The sequence below is a fragment of the Lactuca sativa genome, chromosome 5, assembly GCF_002870075.4.
Source record: "Lactuca sativa cultivar Salinas chromosome 5, Lsat_Salinas_v11, whole genome shotgun sequence".
NCBI lineage: Eukaryota > Viridiplantae > Streptophyta > Magnoliopsida > Asterales > Asteraceae > Lactuca > Lactuca sativa.
In genome coordinates, this window is record NC_056627.2 from 287617307 (window position 1) to 287633636 (window position 16330).

Here is a 16330-nt window from a genome sequence, read left to right on the forward strand (position 1 = left end):
CGAGGCGGTTCAGTCAAGCTGAAGGCTCATTATGCATTCTGTTTGTTTATATGATATGATTATGATTGTATGGCGTTACTATTTTGGGGGAACTCACTAAGCTTCAGGCTTACAGTTGTTGATTTTGTTTCAGGTACTTTTGATGATCGCAGGAAGGCGAAGGCGTGATCGTACACCTCCTTATGTTTTCATGATTTGATTATGGGATACTCTGACATTATACTATTTTCAAAACAAGTTTTGTAATAATCATTGGTTTTGAAATGTTTTAAAAAGCTTAAATTTGACATGATTTTTATGGATGTTACATATCGACACCTGTGGTACAACTAAACTGAGTGGGTCGGGTTGGGAAACGTGGTGAGTACATAGGGATTTCAATCCCACGATGTTATATATATATATATATATGTGTGTGTGTGTGTGTGTGTGTTTTAGAACTCATAACGTATACAGTTTCACCTCATATAAGCAATTTTTACCCCACCCCGTCAATCCTTACAACGACACGTTCCATACTCTCGGATCTAAAATCAACCTCTTTACCTAATCCATACTCCCGGATCTTAAATTAACCTCTTTAGCTAATCCATACTCCCGGATCTAAAATTAACCTATTTACCTAATCCATACTCCCGGATTCAATATGTCTAATCCATGCTCTCGAATCAATAACTATGCCCATTCCATACTCTCGGACTAGGGACAATTGACTTTGTCTAATCCATGCTCCTGGATTAATGCATGACAAATAACTATGTCCTCTTCATACTCTCGAACTAAGGACAAATGACTATGTCTAATCCATGCTTAAGGATTAATGAAAAATAACTATGTCCTCTCCATACTCTCGGACAAAGGACAAATGACTATGTCTAATCCATGCTCTCGGATCAATGAAAAATATTAAAGTTTGACTCTCCATGTATATCTCACCCACAATCATAAGTAGATACTACCTGATATCCATCCCAATTAATTTAGGTTTGTTAAGTACCCTAAATCATCATATATTATCAGATATATTTTTAACACGTATTTCAGGCAATACCAAATATGTTACACACAAACATATATTTAATATTTTAATCAATACTTGTATTAAAATCATGTTCATGAAAGGTACTATGCACTCACTTGTTAAAGTGATGATTCCAAACTCGGGCAAAGCTTCACTTATAACGATTCTATTTTCCTTCGACAAAACCTAGCATTATTGTCACTAAGTTTTAGTATAATCTTTATTGTGACTAATTATTAGTCTAGATTCATATTCATTAACTCAAAGTCTACTTTCATGATTTATGAAGTAAGGAACAACCAGGTAGGATCATATCGGAGGTAGGGTCCGTTTGATATACGAAGTATACTGTTTGGAAATCTCAATTTAAACACCTCATTAAATCACAGCCTAGACATCATCCCCGTAAGTAGATCAATGGTATAATGACTTGGAATCACTGATAAATCTTGTTTATAGGTTCATAATAACGATAATGAACTTAAACATAAGTTATACTTAAAGTACTGTAAGCATAACTCAACTTACAGGGGTTTAGTGAGGAACTGGGCTCTGTGGGGCAGAACTTCCAAGCCGAAAAGCTCTTTTTCTCAGAGCCTTCGGGGCGCTCCAGGGCTTTACTCTAGCACCTTGATGTTACTAGGGATTTCGGAGGGTTTTGGGAGGCTTGGAGAGAAGTTGGAGAGAGAAGTGAAGGGGTTTTGGTGTGAAAAATGAAGGCACTCTCGCATGGTATTTATAGGCTGGAATTGGGTCAAAATCGTCGAGTTTTGGCCTCCAACATGTCGAGTTGGTGCCACATTTCACCATCTGGTGGCAAGGCGTGGGGAGAAAGCGATAACTCAAATCGCGTCACATCATCCACTTCGCAGCACTTCTAAACTCTGTAACTTTTGCATACAAGCTCCGTTTTCAAAGTTCTTTATATCCACGCATAGGTATTGACAAGATATAAAACCCTTATTTTGACTCCATCGGCTAATTCTCGACAGATTGTAAATTTAATAGTATGAGAAGATTACACTGTTTACCGACCGTGTACAATTCATAACTTCTACATACAGACTCCGTTTTCGATTGTCTTTTTATCGTTGAGCTCCTATTAATGAGACCTTAAATTTTCATTTAGGTTATGTCGGCTAAAAATCGATCGATCTAAAATTCGAATTCTGGATTGCATAATGTTATGCTAAATCTTAGAAAAATCATAACTTCCTCATACGAAGTCATATTTGAACGTTCTTTTCATGCACGCTCTCCGTTTAACGTATACTATGACTTTCGTTTAGATCCCTAAGGCTAAAAAGTAATTTATCAAAAATTCATTTTTTTCGTTACGAGTTGTCGTGCCGGTTTAGCCGTAAAACTTCGACGAGCCATAACTTCTTTGTTATAACTCAGATTTCGGCATTCTTTATATGTAAAGAACCCTTTTGACATATTCTATACTTGGTTAATATTATTAATTCTAAATAATCTTCCATCAAAAAGTCATTTTTGACGCTTATTGTCTCTAAATTGACTAGCCCGACTCTACGGGCGTTACATACAGTTTCGTGTTGCTCAAAAGTATGATGCCCTTATTTGAATAATGTCCAAAGTACATTGTTGAAATTGGTCCTCATATTCATGGGACACAACTTGTTTTCGATTTGCCTAGGATGACACGACCCGCGTCGAGGCCGACATGATATGTGTCACATTATGTGAACAAACTGACACGACCTATGTCAGGTCTTCTGTTACAAAAATCCAAAATTTTAATTTTAGCTCTGAAAATTTCAAGAAACTTGTCTCGAACCCTTTTTAACCATCTCCGATCAACTCCAACCTCTAGAATAACCACCTGAAATGACACCAAAAGTATGGAAATGAAAAGCACCAAAAATTGTCTCGAAAGCAAGTAAAAGACATGGTTTATCATTATAATGCAATGCAAAGATATGTACTAAATAAGCTAAAAAGGTGCATAAAATTCACCTAACATTGGCTCGAGGAGTTGAAAATATGAACTTTCTATTCTTTGTTGGATTGGGTTGGGAATTGGTCACGTTTTTCCAATCTAATCGTCTAGTTGATCACTGGCTCGTCTACAAAAAGTGAAAAGGTTTTTAGATAATTAGGTTAAGGGGTATGGTCACTACATGTTTACTCAAAAAGCGACACTACATCAACGACATCACTTTCAAAACACCCCTACTACCACATCACAAATCCTTGTAGACATCTTTTAAAATTCTATAATCCTAATTGTAATAAAATTAAGTATAATATATAGTTTAATGATAATGTAGACATCTTTTAAAATTCTATAATCTTAAGTATAATAAAATTAAATATAATATATAGTTTAATGATATTTATAGTTTTTGTTATGCTTAATTAATTTTAAAAAGTTTAATTGCTTAATATTTTAGTTTCCATCATTGTAATTATTTGAAACATCAAACATTGCTTTTGATTCTAGCAGTCAGTGTCCTAATTATCTACTTTTTAAAAGCTAGAAGATTAGTTCTTTTGAAAAAAAAAATTTAATATATTAATATAAAAAAGTTTGAATGTTTGATTATTTGAGTATAATTTTTGATATTTTGATAGTCATGTGTCATGATTATCTATTTTTAAGAGCTAGAAAATTAGTTTGGTAATGTAAAATAAAAAATAAAAGAAAACTTCAAAATATTAATATAAAAAAATATTTACTAACTTCTTTAATAACGAAGTTTTAGTATCATTGCATACTCATGAGGCTTGGGGGAGTGGCTACGGTCTCTACCGTAGTCTCCTTCCACCTCAGCATGAACACCCCCCTCCATTGCGGTTTGGGTGCGGTGGAGGCCGCACTGCGGTAGTCCCTGGCCACACTCTTTTTTCTCTTTCTCCTCTTTTACTTGCTCTCTCTCTCTCTCAACCAATCATCTTCTTTCTTTTCTTTTTTCTTTTTCTTTCTCCTAACATTTTTCCCACTCCCCCATTGCGGTTTCTAGTTGATGAAATAAGAAAAAATCTGAGTTGGCGTCTACATGGCATAGGAGGGAGTGCGGTTTCGGTGGCACCACTCCCTCCAGCCTGATACGACTCCTAACTTTTTTTTTTCTTTCTGACATGAAAGTTTTATTACAACCTTGTGTGAATTTTAATATTACACTAGGTGTAACACCCATGTATTACACGGGTTTATTAAAAATAAAATTTTAATATCAACATATAAATCCTCCTTAATAAATGAAGGTTTTTTTTGCCACATATCAATCTCTCATGAGTATTGACACTTGTCATTTTGTGGTATTTTTGAAATAAATATTATCAATTTGTCAATTTTTGATTTGTTTCAATTTTTAAAATTAAAGTTATATACTTAAAAATTAAAGTCATATACTTATATATGTAAAGTATTAATCATTTTTTAAATCAACCCGTGTAATACACGAGTTTCACACCTAATATGAAATATTTTATAATGTTATACTTTACATAACATGATGTAATCTTCTGAAAATTTACAAAATAAACTAAATCGTTTGAAGTATTTATGAGAATTTATTACCAAATTAATAGAATAAATTTATTTCCTTAAAGAATTCATTACAATTTTATGGAATTTTATTTTAAGAAAATGAAAATCCATAGAAAATGACAAGTGGAAAATAAAATTTTTAAAATTCTGAAGTGTCAAAATGAAAAAAAAGATGACATTTAGCGAGAAAAAAAAAAAAAAAAAAAAAAAAAACTCATTTATCAAAGAGAATTGTTATTAAAAAAAAAAAGAAAAGAAAAACGGTACTATCCTCGTATAAATAGCCACAACTTTACCTTTCGAAAACAATCAAAGATTTCTTCCGCTTCCCGCATTTCTACGGATCAGAGCAAACCCTAACCCTAGATTCGATAATGTCGTCCAAGCAAGGTACCACCAATTGTTCTCAGTTCTCATAGGCGATCTAATTTTCATGCATTCTCAGTTTCGTTGAAATCGTGTTTGATAATTTTTGTTATGGTTGAATTTATGGAACAATTTGTTCGTATTGAGCAGGTGGAAAAGCGAAGCCATTAAAGCAACCAAAGTCTGAAAAGAAGGAATATGATGAGGTATTATCTATCATCATGAGCAACTCATTCTCCTCTATATTTTGTTTGTTCATAATTATCTACTTTGTCGATCGACGATCTTCATTTTGATTGCTCGAAAAGAATATATCTAACATGATTAGTTATTCTCGTATGGTAGTTTTAGTTTAATGTCTCAATCGATAGGTAATTGTAGCTTAAGTTCTCTTATTAGTTGTGTTTTGATGGCGATTTTTTGTTTTCCAAGCTTCATCGTGCCTTTTTTGTGATGTTTGAAGATCCGTTTCCCTGCTTAAGTTGTAGATTGGCCTAATTATTTTATCTAGTCAGCAATCATATGATTTTTCAAACGTTTGTTCTTGAGCTAAACTCAAATAATTTCATAAGGAAAAGGTTATGCTTGAGGCGAATCTGTAGTTGCCATCAAAATTCACCAGAGTTTCTTTCATGTTAATGCTTATCAGCTTATGTGCATCCCTTTAGTCGTATTGTTGTTCTTCCATTTAGTTGGGGAAACATAGGTTTAGAAAATATAGAAAATATAAAATCGGTTAAACTCAACTGTATAGTGTTGTGGTACAAAAATAATATCTGCCAAATGAACATAAGCATACAATTTGCAAAACTTATTTGCTTAGAGCTTCAACTATGGTACTAAATTGCTAATTCCTTTCAATTCATATGGGCAGAATCCTACCCTTGCTAATTCATTTTGTTAATCCAGGTTGATAAGGCCAACATTCAAAAGAAGAAAGATGAGGAAAAGGTGCATCATTTTCTGTTTTTTTTTTCTTTTTGTTGAAAGTACATTAAAATCTAGGTTGCTAAAATGTGATATGCATTTTGATCAGGCACTTAAGGAGCTTAGAGCCAAAGCTCAAAAGGGAGCTTTGGGAGGTACTGGTCTCAAGAAGAGTGGAAAGAAATGATACCAAGTGATTGTTATGTGCACTGATTTCTGTATCAAGTTTTCTGTGATTGTTCTTGTAGAAATTTAAGAGGAACAATATTGGTGGTATTCTTGTTTTCTGGTTCTACTTGTTTGTGTTCAATATGCAACTTTTCTTTTCTTTGTTTTCAATTTGAAAGATCTAGCAAGTTTAAATGGGTTGATCCAGATTATGATTGATGCATATTTGTATTAAGGTTCGAATTTCAACTGTGAACTTCATGATTCAAAAACAATAACATATTACAGAAACCAAATTGGATAAGCAATATGTGAAGAAACCTAGGAAAAACTTCACCAAGGATTATTCATATTTCTTATTTCTATTCTCATCAAACAAAGATTGTACATATCAATTCACCATTTTTCAGTCTACAGATTTTAACATCTTTCTCCCTTTTTATCAAAATAAAAGTGAACAAGTAATTGTAATCATTCAAGGATTTAGTAGCTACCTCCAGTGTTGTCATCAAGATTCAAACCTGTCATTGCATCAGAAGTGGTTGCTATGGAATCATTCAACCCAGAGCTTACCTTGGCTAATATATGAGCGTCATTGTAGTTTCTAACAGCTTGCACGATTGCCCTAACGCTCTTGTAAGGATCAGAACAATCGAACACTTCAGATCCCACAAACACACCATCGCATCCTAGTTGCATCATTAGGGCTGCGTCTGCAGGTGTTGTAATACCTCCGGCAGCAAAGTGAACCACCGGAAGCCTACCCATTTGCTTTGTTTGCGCCAAGATGTCGTAAGGTGCGCCCAATTCTTTCGCGAATGTGAATACTTCATCTTCATCCATGTTTGTTAAAACCCTAATTTTACCCATCACTTCTCTCACGTTTCGAACAGTTTCAACAATGTTGCCTGATCCAGATAGATCTCCTTGAGTTCTGATCATCGCCGCACCTTCTCTCACCCTCCTTAACCCCTCTCCCAAATTCCGACATCCACACACAAACGGAATCCGGAAGTTATGTTTGTTGATGTAGTTATCTTCATCAGCTATCGCGATAACCTCGTTCTCATCTATGTAATCAACGCCGACAGCTTCGAGTATCTGCGCTTCAACGAAATGCCCCACCCGCGCTTTCGCCATAACCGGAACTCCGACAGCCCGTTGGATTTGTTTAATAACGGCCGGATCGAGCATCCGTGAAATTCCTCCGGATTCTGACTGCTCTGCCACAATGACACAACAAGCTCCGGCGGATTCAGCGATCTTGGCTTGGTCAACGTTTGTGACTTGGACAATCGCTCCGCCACGGAGCATTTGAGCTAATCCGACCTTAACTGAGAAGGCATTCTTGTTCTTCTTGTTGGGATCAGATATGGCGTTGCTTCCATAAACAGTGACTGCAGTGTCGTCGGCCATAGTGTTTGATAGAATAGAAGCCAAATGAATTCAAGAGATTTGAATTGCGTTAGAATGTATAGAGATGGAGAAGATTTATATATAGAATTTGGAAAGTAGCAGCGATGGAGAGAGATCGAGAAGTTTCTGTAAGGTTCGTCGGTGGCTTCTTCCAGGGAAATTGCATAAAGTGTCCTCCCTTGTCTCGCACAGAATTTGACCAATTTCACAATAACTCACAACCGTGACCCGCCACATACACCATTTCACCGTTAGTTAAACCTATTTTCATATTTTGAAAGATGAATTTGGAAAAATAGCAATATAATTTGGTTTTTTTTTTTATCAATAATGATATGTTTTTAGATTTTATATTAATAATAATAGAAAATCATAATTTCCTGTCGCCTTTAGAGTTTAAACAATGGATTGTTGACCAGTTATCTAACTTTTTTTATATGTTGAATATGGTGACATGACATTGATTGGATAATCACATTGTATTTTAATGTACTTAAAAAAAAAAAGCTTAATTTTGATAATTTTAATTAAATCCTTCTCTTGTTTACCTGTATTATCTATGCAACGCGTTGGCCTTTCAAGTTTCATCCCCTCACACACACCTCTCATCTCTCCACATAAGCAGAAATGATCATCTCTATGAACTTTTGCTATTTGATCATTACAATGAATTCGAGTCCCCCACCTCGCCGCCCTACCACTAGTCCTAAGGATCATTTACAAAAGATAACTCTGGACTGGACTGCCACATGTATATCGGTATTGGTTTCGATTTTTTTAGTTTCATTACCTGCAAACCTGATTTCCACATGATGACCTTCATATGTCTTAGTTCTAGCGTGTAGTTCACTTGATGTTCCAAGTATTTTATTAGTTTAAATATGCCCACTTATAACAAAGTAAAGAAAAAATATGTCATTTAGGGCAAATGGTAAAAAATTCTAACTTATTTTTCATGTATCATGCTTTCAACACCAAAAAAAAACAATAAGCCAAAAAAAAACAATAAAAGTTCCAACATATCTTTCACGCATCATGATTTCAACACCAAAATAAACAATAAAGGGTAAATTACATCATTCGTCTATCGTGCATGTGTCAAAACGCACGTTTAGTCTCTATTTTTAAAAATTAACTCGGATGGTCTCTCGTTTGGTTTAATTTTGCACGCTTCATCCCTCAAATATAATTTTATTGCGAACTTAGTCCATTCCAAAACTGAAAAGATGATAATACCATTGTGTTTTTATTTTTCAATTAATTTAATGTTTTTATTATTATTATCAATTTTTTTTTTAAAAAAAAATAGAGACCCTTACACTTTCCTCACCCTTTAGTTTGTTTATAATCAGAATCAAATACACAATTCAATGAGACCCAAATTGGAAACAAACACAAAGAGAAAACCCAAATCACCGGCCAGTCGTTGACCACCAACATCGTCTCTGCCTTCGGCGAACCTTTTCTCTCCATCTATCACCATCTCCACCTGTTTTGTGAGCTGGCATCGCCACTATCGATCTGCGTTGAAACCTAACACCACATAAAACCCTCACTATCGCCACCTTCATTCGATAGACGTTGATGGTTCTTTGATGGTGGTGATTGTGACTCTTCCAGAGGCACATCAAAAAAGACGAAGGGATACAACAACGATCTAGGATTTGGGTTTCGAACCTTCAGATGGTAACGACGATTTAGGGTGTTCAAAAGAGAGGGTCGGAGTGGGGGTTTGATGGTGTCGGTGGGTGAGGTTTTGAGGCAGTGTTCTTGTGTGTGTGTGTGGGGGGGGGGGGGGGGGTGGAAGAAGAATGTTGAGGATGCAAGTATGAGATCAGAAGAGATGATCGAAAGTGGGGTTTTGATGGCGTCAGTGGGTGAGGGTTTGATGGCATTGGATGTGTCTTGTAGTGGCCGGAGATATCGTCAGAGTGTGGAGTCGGCTAGTGTGGGTGGTGATGATGGGCGGAGATGCACCGAAGAACACAGGGGAGATAAACTGATTTACTCTTTCTTTTATAAAAGGCAATTATAATATTTTATTGATAATAAAAAAAATCAATAAAAGGGCAAAATGGTCTTTTTATGTCCTGAGGGATGAAGCGTGTAACGTTTAAACTAACGAGAGACGTTCCGAGTTAATTTTTGAAAATTGGGACTAAACGTGCGTTTTGACACATGTACGAGGGATGATTGGTATAATTTGCCCAAGTTTGTTTGTTCTATAACCAATAAAAACAAAATTAAACATCAATTGTCCTCGTTCAGTGTCGTGTATAATTGGTTTCCTTTATTTTCTAACCGAATTTTGGGTGCAAACCATCAAGTCCACTACCGGTGTTGTCAAACCAGTTCGATACTCATCTACTATCAATCGCAAATTCTATAAGCCAACTCAGATGCCACGGTCGATACACATATTACAAAAATATATAACAAAAGGATTAATCATTATAAATAGATTATCTTATAAATAAACTTAAAAGGTACTAAAAATGTATTACAAATTATTTTTGATCATCCGAGCAACGATAGAGAAACACAACACGTTTTGTTTCCACAACTAGCAAATTTCAAACTCTTTATTGTAAGACACTCCAGGCTCATTCAAATAACTTTCTACTGAGTATCCACTAAAATCAAGTTGGTTCCTTCAACTTTTAGGAAATCACCCAAAAAGTCGTTATCGTCATTACAAGTCACTACTTCTTAATGTTTTTCTTCTTGAGATGATCAATGATTGTCGGTTTTTTGTTGTATGCTATAAATAAATTCTCCGTCTTCCTTTCAACCTCCTTCAATTGTATGACCTAATTTGGCATCGGGCTTTCATTTGCCACTATGTATGGGATCATCTTTTTAAAGGTATGTGTCACAATGATGATTTAAGTTATGGATCCAATAACACTAAGAAGTACATATAGTTCTTGAGTTTGTTGAATGTACCCCAAATATATGTCATACTTCGATCGTATTTCTAGACACATGTTGCTAAAGTCCGGTTTGGTTGACCAATCTCTTAGATGTTCGTCCAAATCTAAATCTTTCTAGAAAAATACATGGACCAACAATTTTGATGATGACGACACAATCTTCTTTTTTGTTTTGAATTTTTCAACAAACGTCACCACGTCTTTTATGACACCGAAATTTGAGTGCTCCAAAGCTCTACCTAGACTTTGTGTATATTCAACATCTACCAAAAACATAAAAATTCTTAATAATAAAAAACCCTCGTTAAAAAAAACAATAAACAAAGTTTTTTTTAATAAAAAATTATTACCTTGAACTTCATATTCGACAAACGCCTCTCTTTAGCTCCAAGGCGGTCTTCAACAACTCATGAGTGGATTTACATCTCGTAGGACAACCATCGCCAAAAACTTATTTGATTCTAATCCATACTTTTTTCATATATTTCTTAAACTTTGAAGTTCTTTGGGTGAATTTTCTTGTGTATCTAAGGTTTTTTTTCATATCCCACATGATAAACTTATTTCATTCTAATCCATACTTTTTTCATATATTGCTTAAACTTTTAAGTTATCTGGATGAATTTTCTTGTGTATCTAACGTTTTTTTTTCATATCCTACATGATAGTTGTGTCCTTTTAGCTCACTTTTTACAATAAGGTTCAAGATATGGTTGGTGCACTTTATGTAGAAATGTATTCAAGCTTATGCCTAAATGACAAAATAATAATCCCATTAAGTGCAATATATACTCAACCAAGCCTTTGTTTTCTACATATTTAAAGAGTAATTTGCCAACAACAAAGAGGTATATTGATGCTTTTAAATTTGTAACACTACCCTTCCTACAATGTTCTTTCTTAAACTGCAAAATGCTTTAGTTTTTTCATGTTTTCCAGATTGTTTTTGCATACGTGTCTAAGCAGATTAGAGGTGTTGTTATGTAACATATCAGCTTTAAGAATGGCCGAACAAAACTTACATTTAACATTCTTCTCTTTTACTCCATCATCTTCTATCCAACCAACCTCGAAAATTTTCCAACAATACGATCTCTTTTCGCTTACTCTTGGTTCCACCTTGTACATTCTCATCTTTTTTTTTCTTACCGGAATCTTCATCAACTTTAACTTAGGGGGGTCAAAAAATATATCATCCTCCTTAATATAAAAAAAAAAATTAAACATTAAACTTTAAGATTACATCATCATCCTAAATATAAAAAAGCAATTAAACATTAAACATTAAGATTACAACATCAAATTACAAGACTTAACTAAATTACAGTAATTACATAAAGAAACCAATAAAACATTACAACAATATAACGTCAAAAAATTTGACTTACTTGAGTGTTTTCATGGAGGGAACCCAATTTTCCATCAACATAATTCAATGGGTGAAGAAACTTGAAGCTAATCAAAAAGCTCGTAGGATTATTTGTTTGATTATGGAGGTTATACAAAAATTTAGGGTTTCGTTTGTTTGTGAGCCAACATCGACAACAGTAGCACAAGGGAGGGCCTCAGTTTTTCTGTTTAGATTAGGGAAACTGGAGTGCAAAATTGGGTTAAATTGGAATTACCTTTTCGGTTATGGGTAACTATGAAACTCCATGGAACCAAAAACCAAAACATGCATTTACGTAGAATCGAGAACCAACCCTTTTATGTGTGATTTGGTCTGGTCCGGTACCGGTTTTGGTCATGATCCAGGTTAGTTTGGTCCATTCAATTTTTTCGCTCGTTCCTAAATGTAACAAATGATATTCTAGTTAACCCCTTCGGGGATACCAAATTTGGTATCCAAAATAATGATATATAAGTCAAATGAGTGGGATACCAAATTTGGTATCCAAAATAATGATATATAAGTCAAATGAGTGGGTCCTCCCATTAAAAGTTGATTCGAAAGGAAATTAGGCAAACATGGGTGCTAAAAATCAACTATCCATCTTTAATTCTTGATCCTAACAACTAAAAAATAACCACCCCTCACTCCTTTGTAACCAAAACTATCTAAAATGACTTACGGCCATTGAAACACCTTTACTAACATCAAAACCATTCACCACTAAGGCCTTCTGGTACACCAACGACGAAGAGGCTCGTGGTCTACGTGGACACGAGCGTTGTTCGTGCACAACACTTCAACCTATCGTGATTGGGCGTTTTCGTGGTGGTTCGTGGTGGGGAAGACGCAAGACAACGACCACTGAGAGAAAGGGTCTCTCTCAGCCTTCTGCTTCTTCCCCCCTCTTCATTCTCTCTTCGTGGTCGTGATATGTATACCTGAGTTTGTTTGTGGTTCGTGATGGCTAGGTGGAGGTGGTGGTGGTTTGTGGTCCGTTTAATGTATAATGAATGGCCTAATAGTTGTCGAAGTATCTTTCAACACCTTCTCGTTCAGGTTTAATACCAACATATATTTATAATCTATCACCTAAAATCATTAAAACTAAAAAAAGGTGTGAAGTGCAAAGCGTGGTTAAATGCACTATTCATGGATTTTACGACTCATGTCAACGATCACACACTCATATGCGACACACCACTTCGAGCCCAATCATTCATTTAAATGGTTCAATACCTACATATGTTGATAATCTATCACCTAAAATCATTAAAATTAAAAAAGGGTGTGAAGTACAAAGTTTGGTTAAATGAATTATTCATGGTTTTTGTGACTCGCGTCAATGATAATACATACTCGTCTGTGACACACCACTTAAAATCATTAAAATTAAAAAGGGTGTGAAATGAAAAATGTGGTTATATGCAATATTCATGGTTTTTGCGCATCACATCAATGATCATGCCTCATCTGCGACACACCACTTAAACCAAATCATTCATTTAAATGGTCAATGAAACTTCTGATGGGTTTTGGCCATATGAACATTCCTATGTGCACATGCAACCCTAATGCTTGGATCTAAGCTTCTCTAATTGAACATACATTGAATCCAAGACTTCTAATGGCTAATATACAATAACAATAATATGAAATCAGAGATTAGAAGTTTACCTTGAATCACTTGCTTGATCTTGTTGTCCTTGAGGCTTTAGAGTCACAATTGTCACTCCTCTAATGGCTTACAAACACCAACTAGCAAGGAGGATGATTTGAGAGAGAGGAGGGAAGGGAAATTCAGCCAGGGTTTCTTCTCTAAGCACAAGTGTCGAAATCCCTTAGCCCTTGGGGTCTATTTATACTTGTAAGGCTTCTAGGGTTTCACCCTTAAACCCTAATTGGATAACTTAAGCCCTAAGCAATCCAAATCCTTTCCATGATAAGCCTTGGACGATTTTATGGCTATCCTTAGCCCTAGAAATCGTCCACCCCTTATCCATAAAGGATATATAGCCCAAAGTGCAACTATCAAACAATTGACAGTTTATACCCCTTTATTTAATTAATCTCTTTAAGTCACCAAATTAATTCCTAATTAATTTATGACTTATATTAATCAAATAATAATATTATTATTCCTTATATTATTCTTATAATATATTAATAATATTCATTCTCTCACTATAAATCATCCTGTCAAGTTGCTCTGGTGAAGGCAACCCAAAAGGACAATGCTCAACCGGGTCAAATACTTGCCTAATATAGTTGTAGCCTTAGACACTATTCCAACAACTTCTTCATTATAAAACTAATAATGGTTTACCTTTTTTTACCTACGTAGGATCATAGGAGCCTAGGAGGAACAACTTTTCCGACCTCTATTGTAACGTTCCAAAAATACCGATAAAAATTTCATTTTAAACATCGAGTCATATAACCAATTGTTCCAAAACCAAATAAAGTAAAAATGTATTTTTCAAACATCAGAGTATCATAAAAGTGACTAATGCGAAAAAAGTCATCAGGGGATGCAGTGCATTCAAGCCGGACCCTCACTAAATTCAACCTAGGCATTACTCTCGTAAGTAGATCAAGCAGTATAACGACTTAGGATCATTGATTAATCTTACTTATAAGTTCCTAGTAACGACTTATAATTACAATTATAAATTAACAGAAGCAAAGTAAGTGTAGCTCACTTATAGAGTACTGTAGACGAGAACCGGGATCTACGCGGGCAGAATATTGACTCGGGATCTCTTACTCGAAGGCTACTACTCAGATGAGTACTCAGGGATGTCGCAAGGCTTCGCCGCAGAATAGAATGAAGGAAAAAAGGGCTAAGTATCGAAAATTTCAGAGCAAAATCGACTGAAAGGTATGAGGATTGAGGAAGGAATGAACAACTATTTATAGCGAGGTTCCTTAGGATGCACGGCGTGCAGCATGGTGGTGCGTCGTGCACAAGGTGGCGTTGCTCCTCGGGCTTGCTATCACGTGGCACGAATTGGGTGGGGCGGCGTAGCCGCTTCTAGATCCTTCTACACGTCGCACATATGCGTGCCAAATTTCAGATTTTAAAAATTGTGTATATTCTTCATACGAACTCTGTTTTTGACGTTCTTTATATCCCCAAAAATCTCTCGGTGAGATCTATAACTTTCGTTTAGAATTGTTCGGTTAATTTTGACTTTATATTTTTTGTACAGGCTTAGACTATTAAAGTCCATATAAAAAGCATAAGTCTCTCATCCAACGTCCATTTTCGACATACTTTTTTTTTATCATTGAATTCCTATTAATGAGATCTTCAACTCTCGTTTAGATTATTTTGGATAAAAGTCGACCAATCTAAAATTCGATTTTTTTAGCAGAATACTGTTAAGCTGAATCTTATAAAAATCATAACTTCCTCTCAGGAAGTCAAATTTAGACGCTCTCTATATGCACACTCTCGGTTTAACGACTACTGCGACTCTCATTTAGATCACTAAGGCTAAAGAGAATCAAAAATCTACTTTTTACGAGATGTAGAGTCGTATCGGTTAAATCACGAAACTTCGAAGAAGCATAAGCTCTTCGCATGAAGTTGGATTTGAACGTTCATTATATCTCTGGAACCCTTATGACATATACTACAACTAGGTTCAGATTATTTGTCCTAAGTAATCTTTTATCTTCGAGGCATATTTTAATTTTTTTATTTTATTGTTAAATACACCTAATATCTTATATAACACGTAAGCATATTAATATATGAATAATCATTTCTTATTCATTCATATAAACATTACAATAGTTAACCAAAGAGATTACAATCTATGACTTAATCTAGCAAGAAACATGGGCGTTACATCAGAAGGACCAAGATTATGGGACAAAAAGCATAAAAACGCATGAACTAATTAGATCTAACAAAAGGAACATCAAGATACAAGCTTTATATTTCCTGGAGAATGTTGAAGAAGTTCAAGGTCTGGATCTACAAATCTTGAAGCTCACCAAAGCTTCTTCCATGGACTCCTTTCTTCAAAATTCACCCAGAAACACATTAAAAACTCCAAGACACACAAATGGTAGCAAGGTTTTCAAAGGAACGATATGAGGTGATGCAGGCTGGTTATGGCAGGGATCCCATGAAGTTAAAGTCCTTATATAGGGTTCAAAACCTTATAATTAGGGGTTTTTTTAGTCGCAGTTACACCCTATGTAACCTAAGTTACACCATGCGTAACTCATTAAAAACGCGTTCCTCATTAGCCACTACGCCATGCATACTTAGAATACACCCAATGTAGGTCAAAACCCCCATCTTCCAGCTCAACTTCAAACAATCATAACTTCTTCATTTCAACTCCATTTACAACGCTTTTTTTATATGAACGGAAAGGTATTGACAAGCACTACAATTCTATCTAGTTACTTTTTGGCTTAACACATGTCGAACTAAAAACATACTCTGTGGAAGAAGCCTAACAAATAACTTTTCCTATTTTATCCTTTGGTTCCCGCATATGAGTCAAGGGCTTAGATCTCATAACCATCATTATCAACCTTCATTAAGGTCTAAACTTTACTTCCTCAAATCC

General features: G+C 35.1%; 1 protein-coding gene and 1 long non-coding RNA gene across 2 annotated transcripts; one reads left to right on the forward strand and one right to left on the reverse strand.

Annotated features, from left to right (window-relative positions):
• Positions 1–4793: 4793 nt before the first annotated feature.
• On the forward strand, positions 4794–6194 carry LOC111910263 (uncharacterized). The gene is made up of 4 exons (XR_002856491.3): positions 4794–4928; positions 5055–5110; positions 5814–5855; positions 5941–6194. It is a non-coding gene; the product is annotated as an uncharacterized LOC111910263 (long non-coding RNA).
• Positions 6195–6331: 137 nt separating this feature from the next.
• Positions 6332–7643, reverse strand: LOC111910262 (pyridoxal 5'-phosphate synthase-like subunit PDX1.2). Its single transcript, XM_023906065.3, has one exon. It carries the CDS (start codon positions 7413–7415, stop codon positions 6483–6485), a length of 933 nt encoding a protein of 310 aa, XP_023761833.1. The 5' UTR covers positions 7416–7643; the 3' UTR covers positions 6332–6482.
• Positions 7644–16330: the final 8687 nt, after the last annotated feature.

Coding starts and splice junctions, on each gene's coding strand:
- LOC111910262 (XM_023906065.3), bottom strand. CDS start 7,415: ATGGCCGACGACACTGCAGTCACTGTTTATGGAAGCAACGCCATATCT.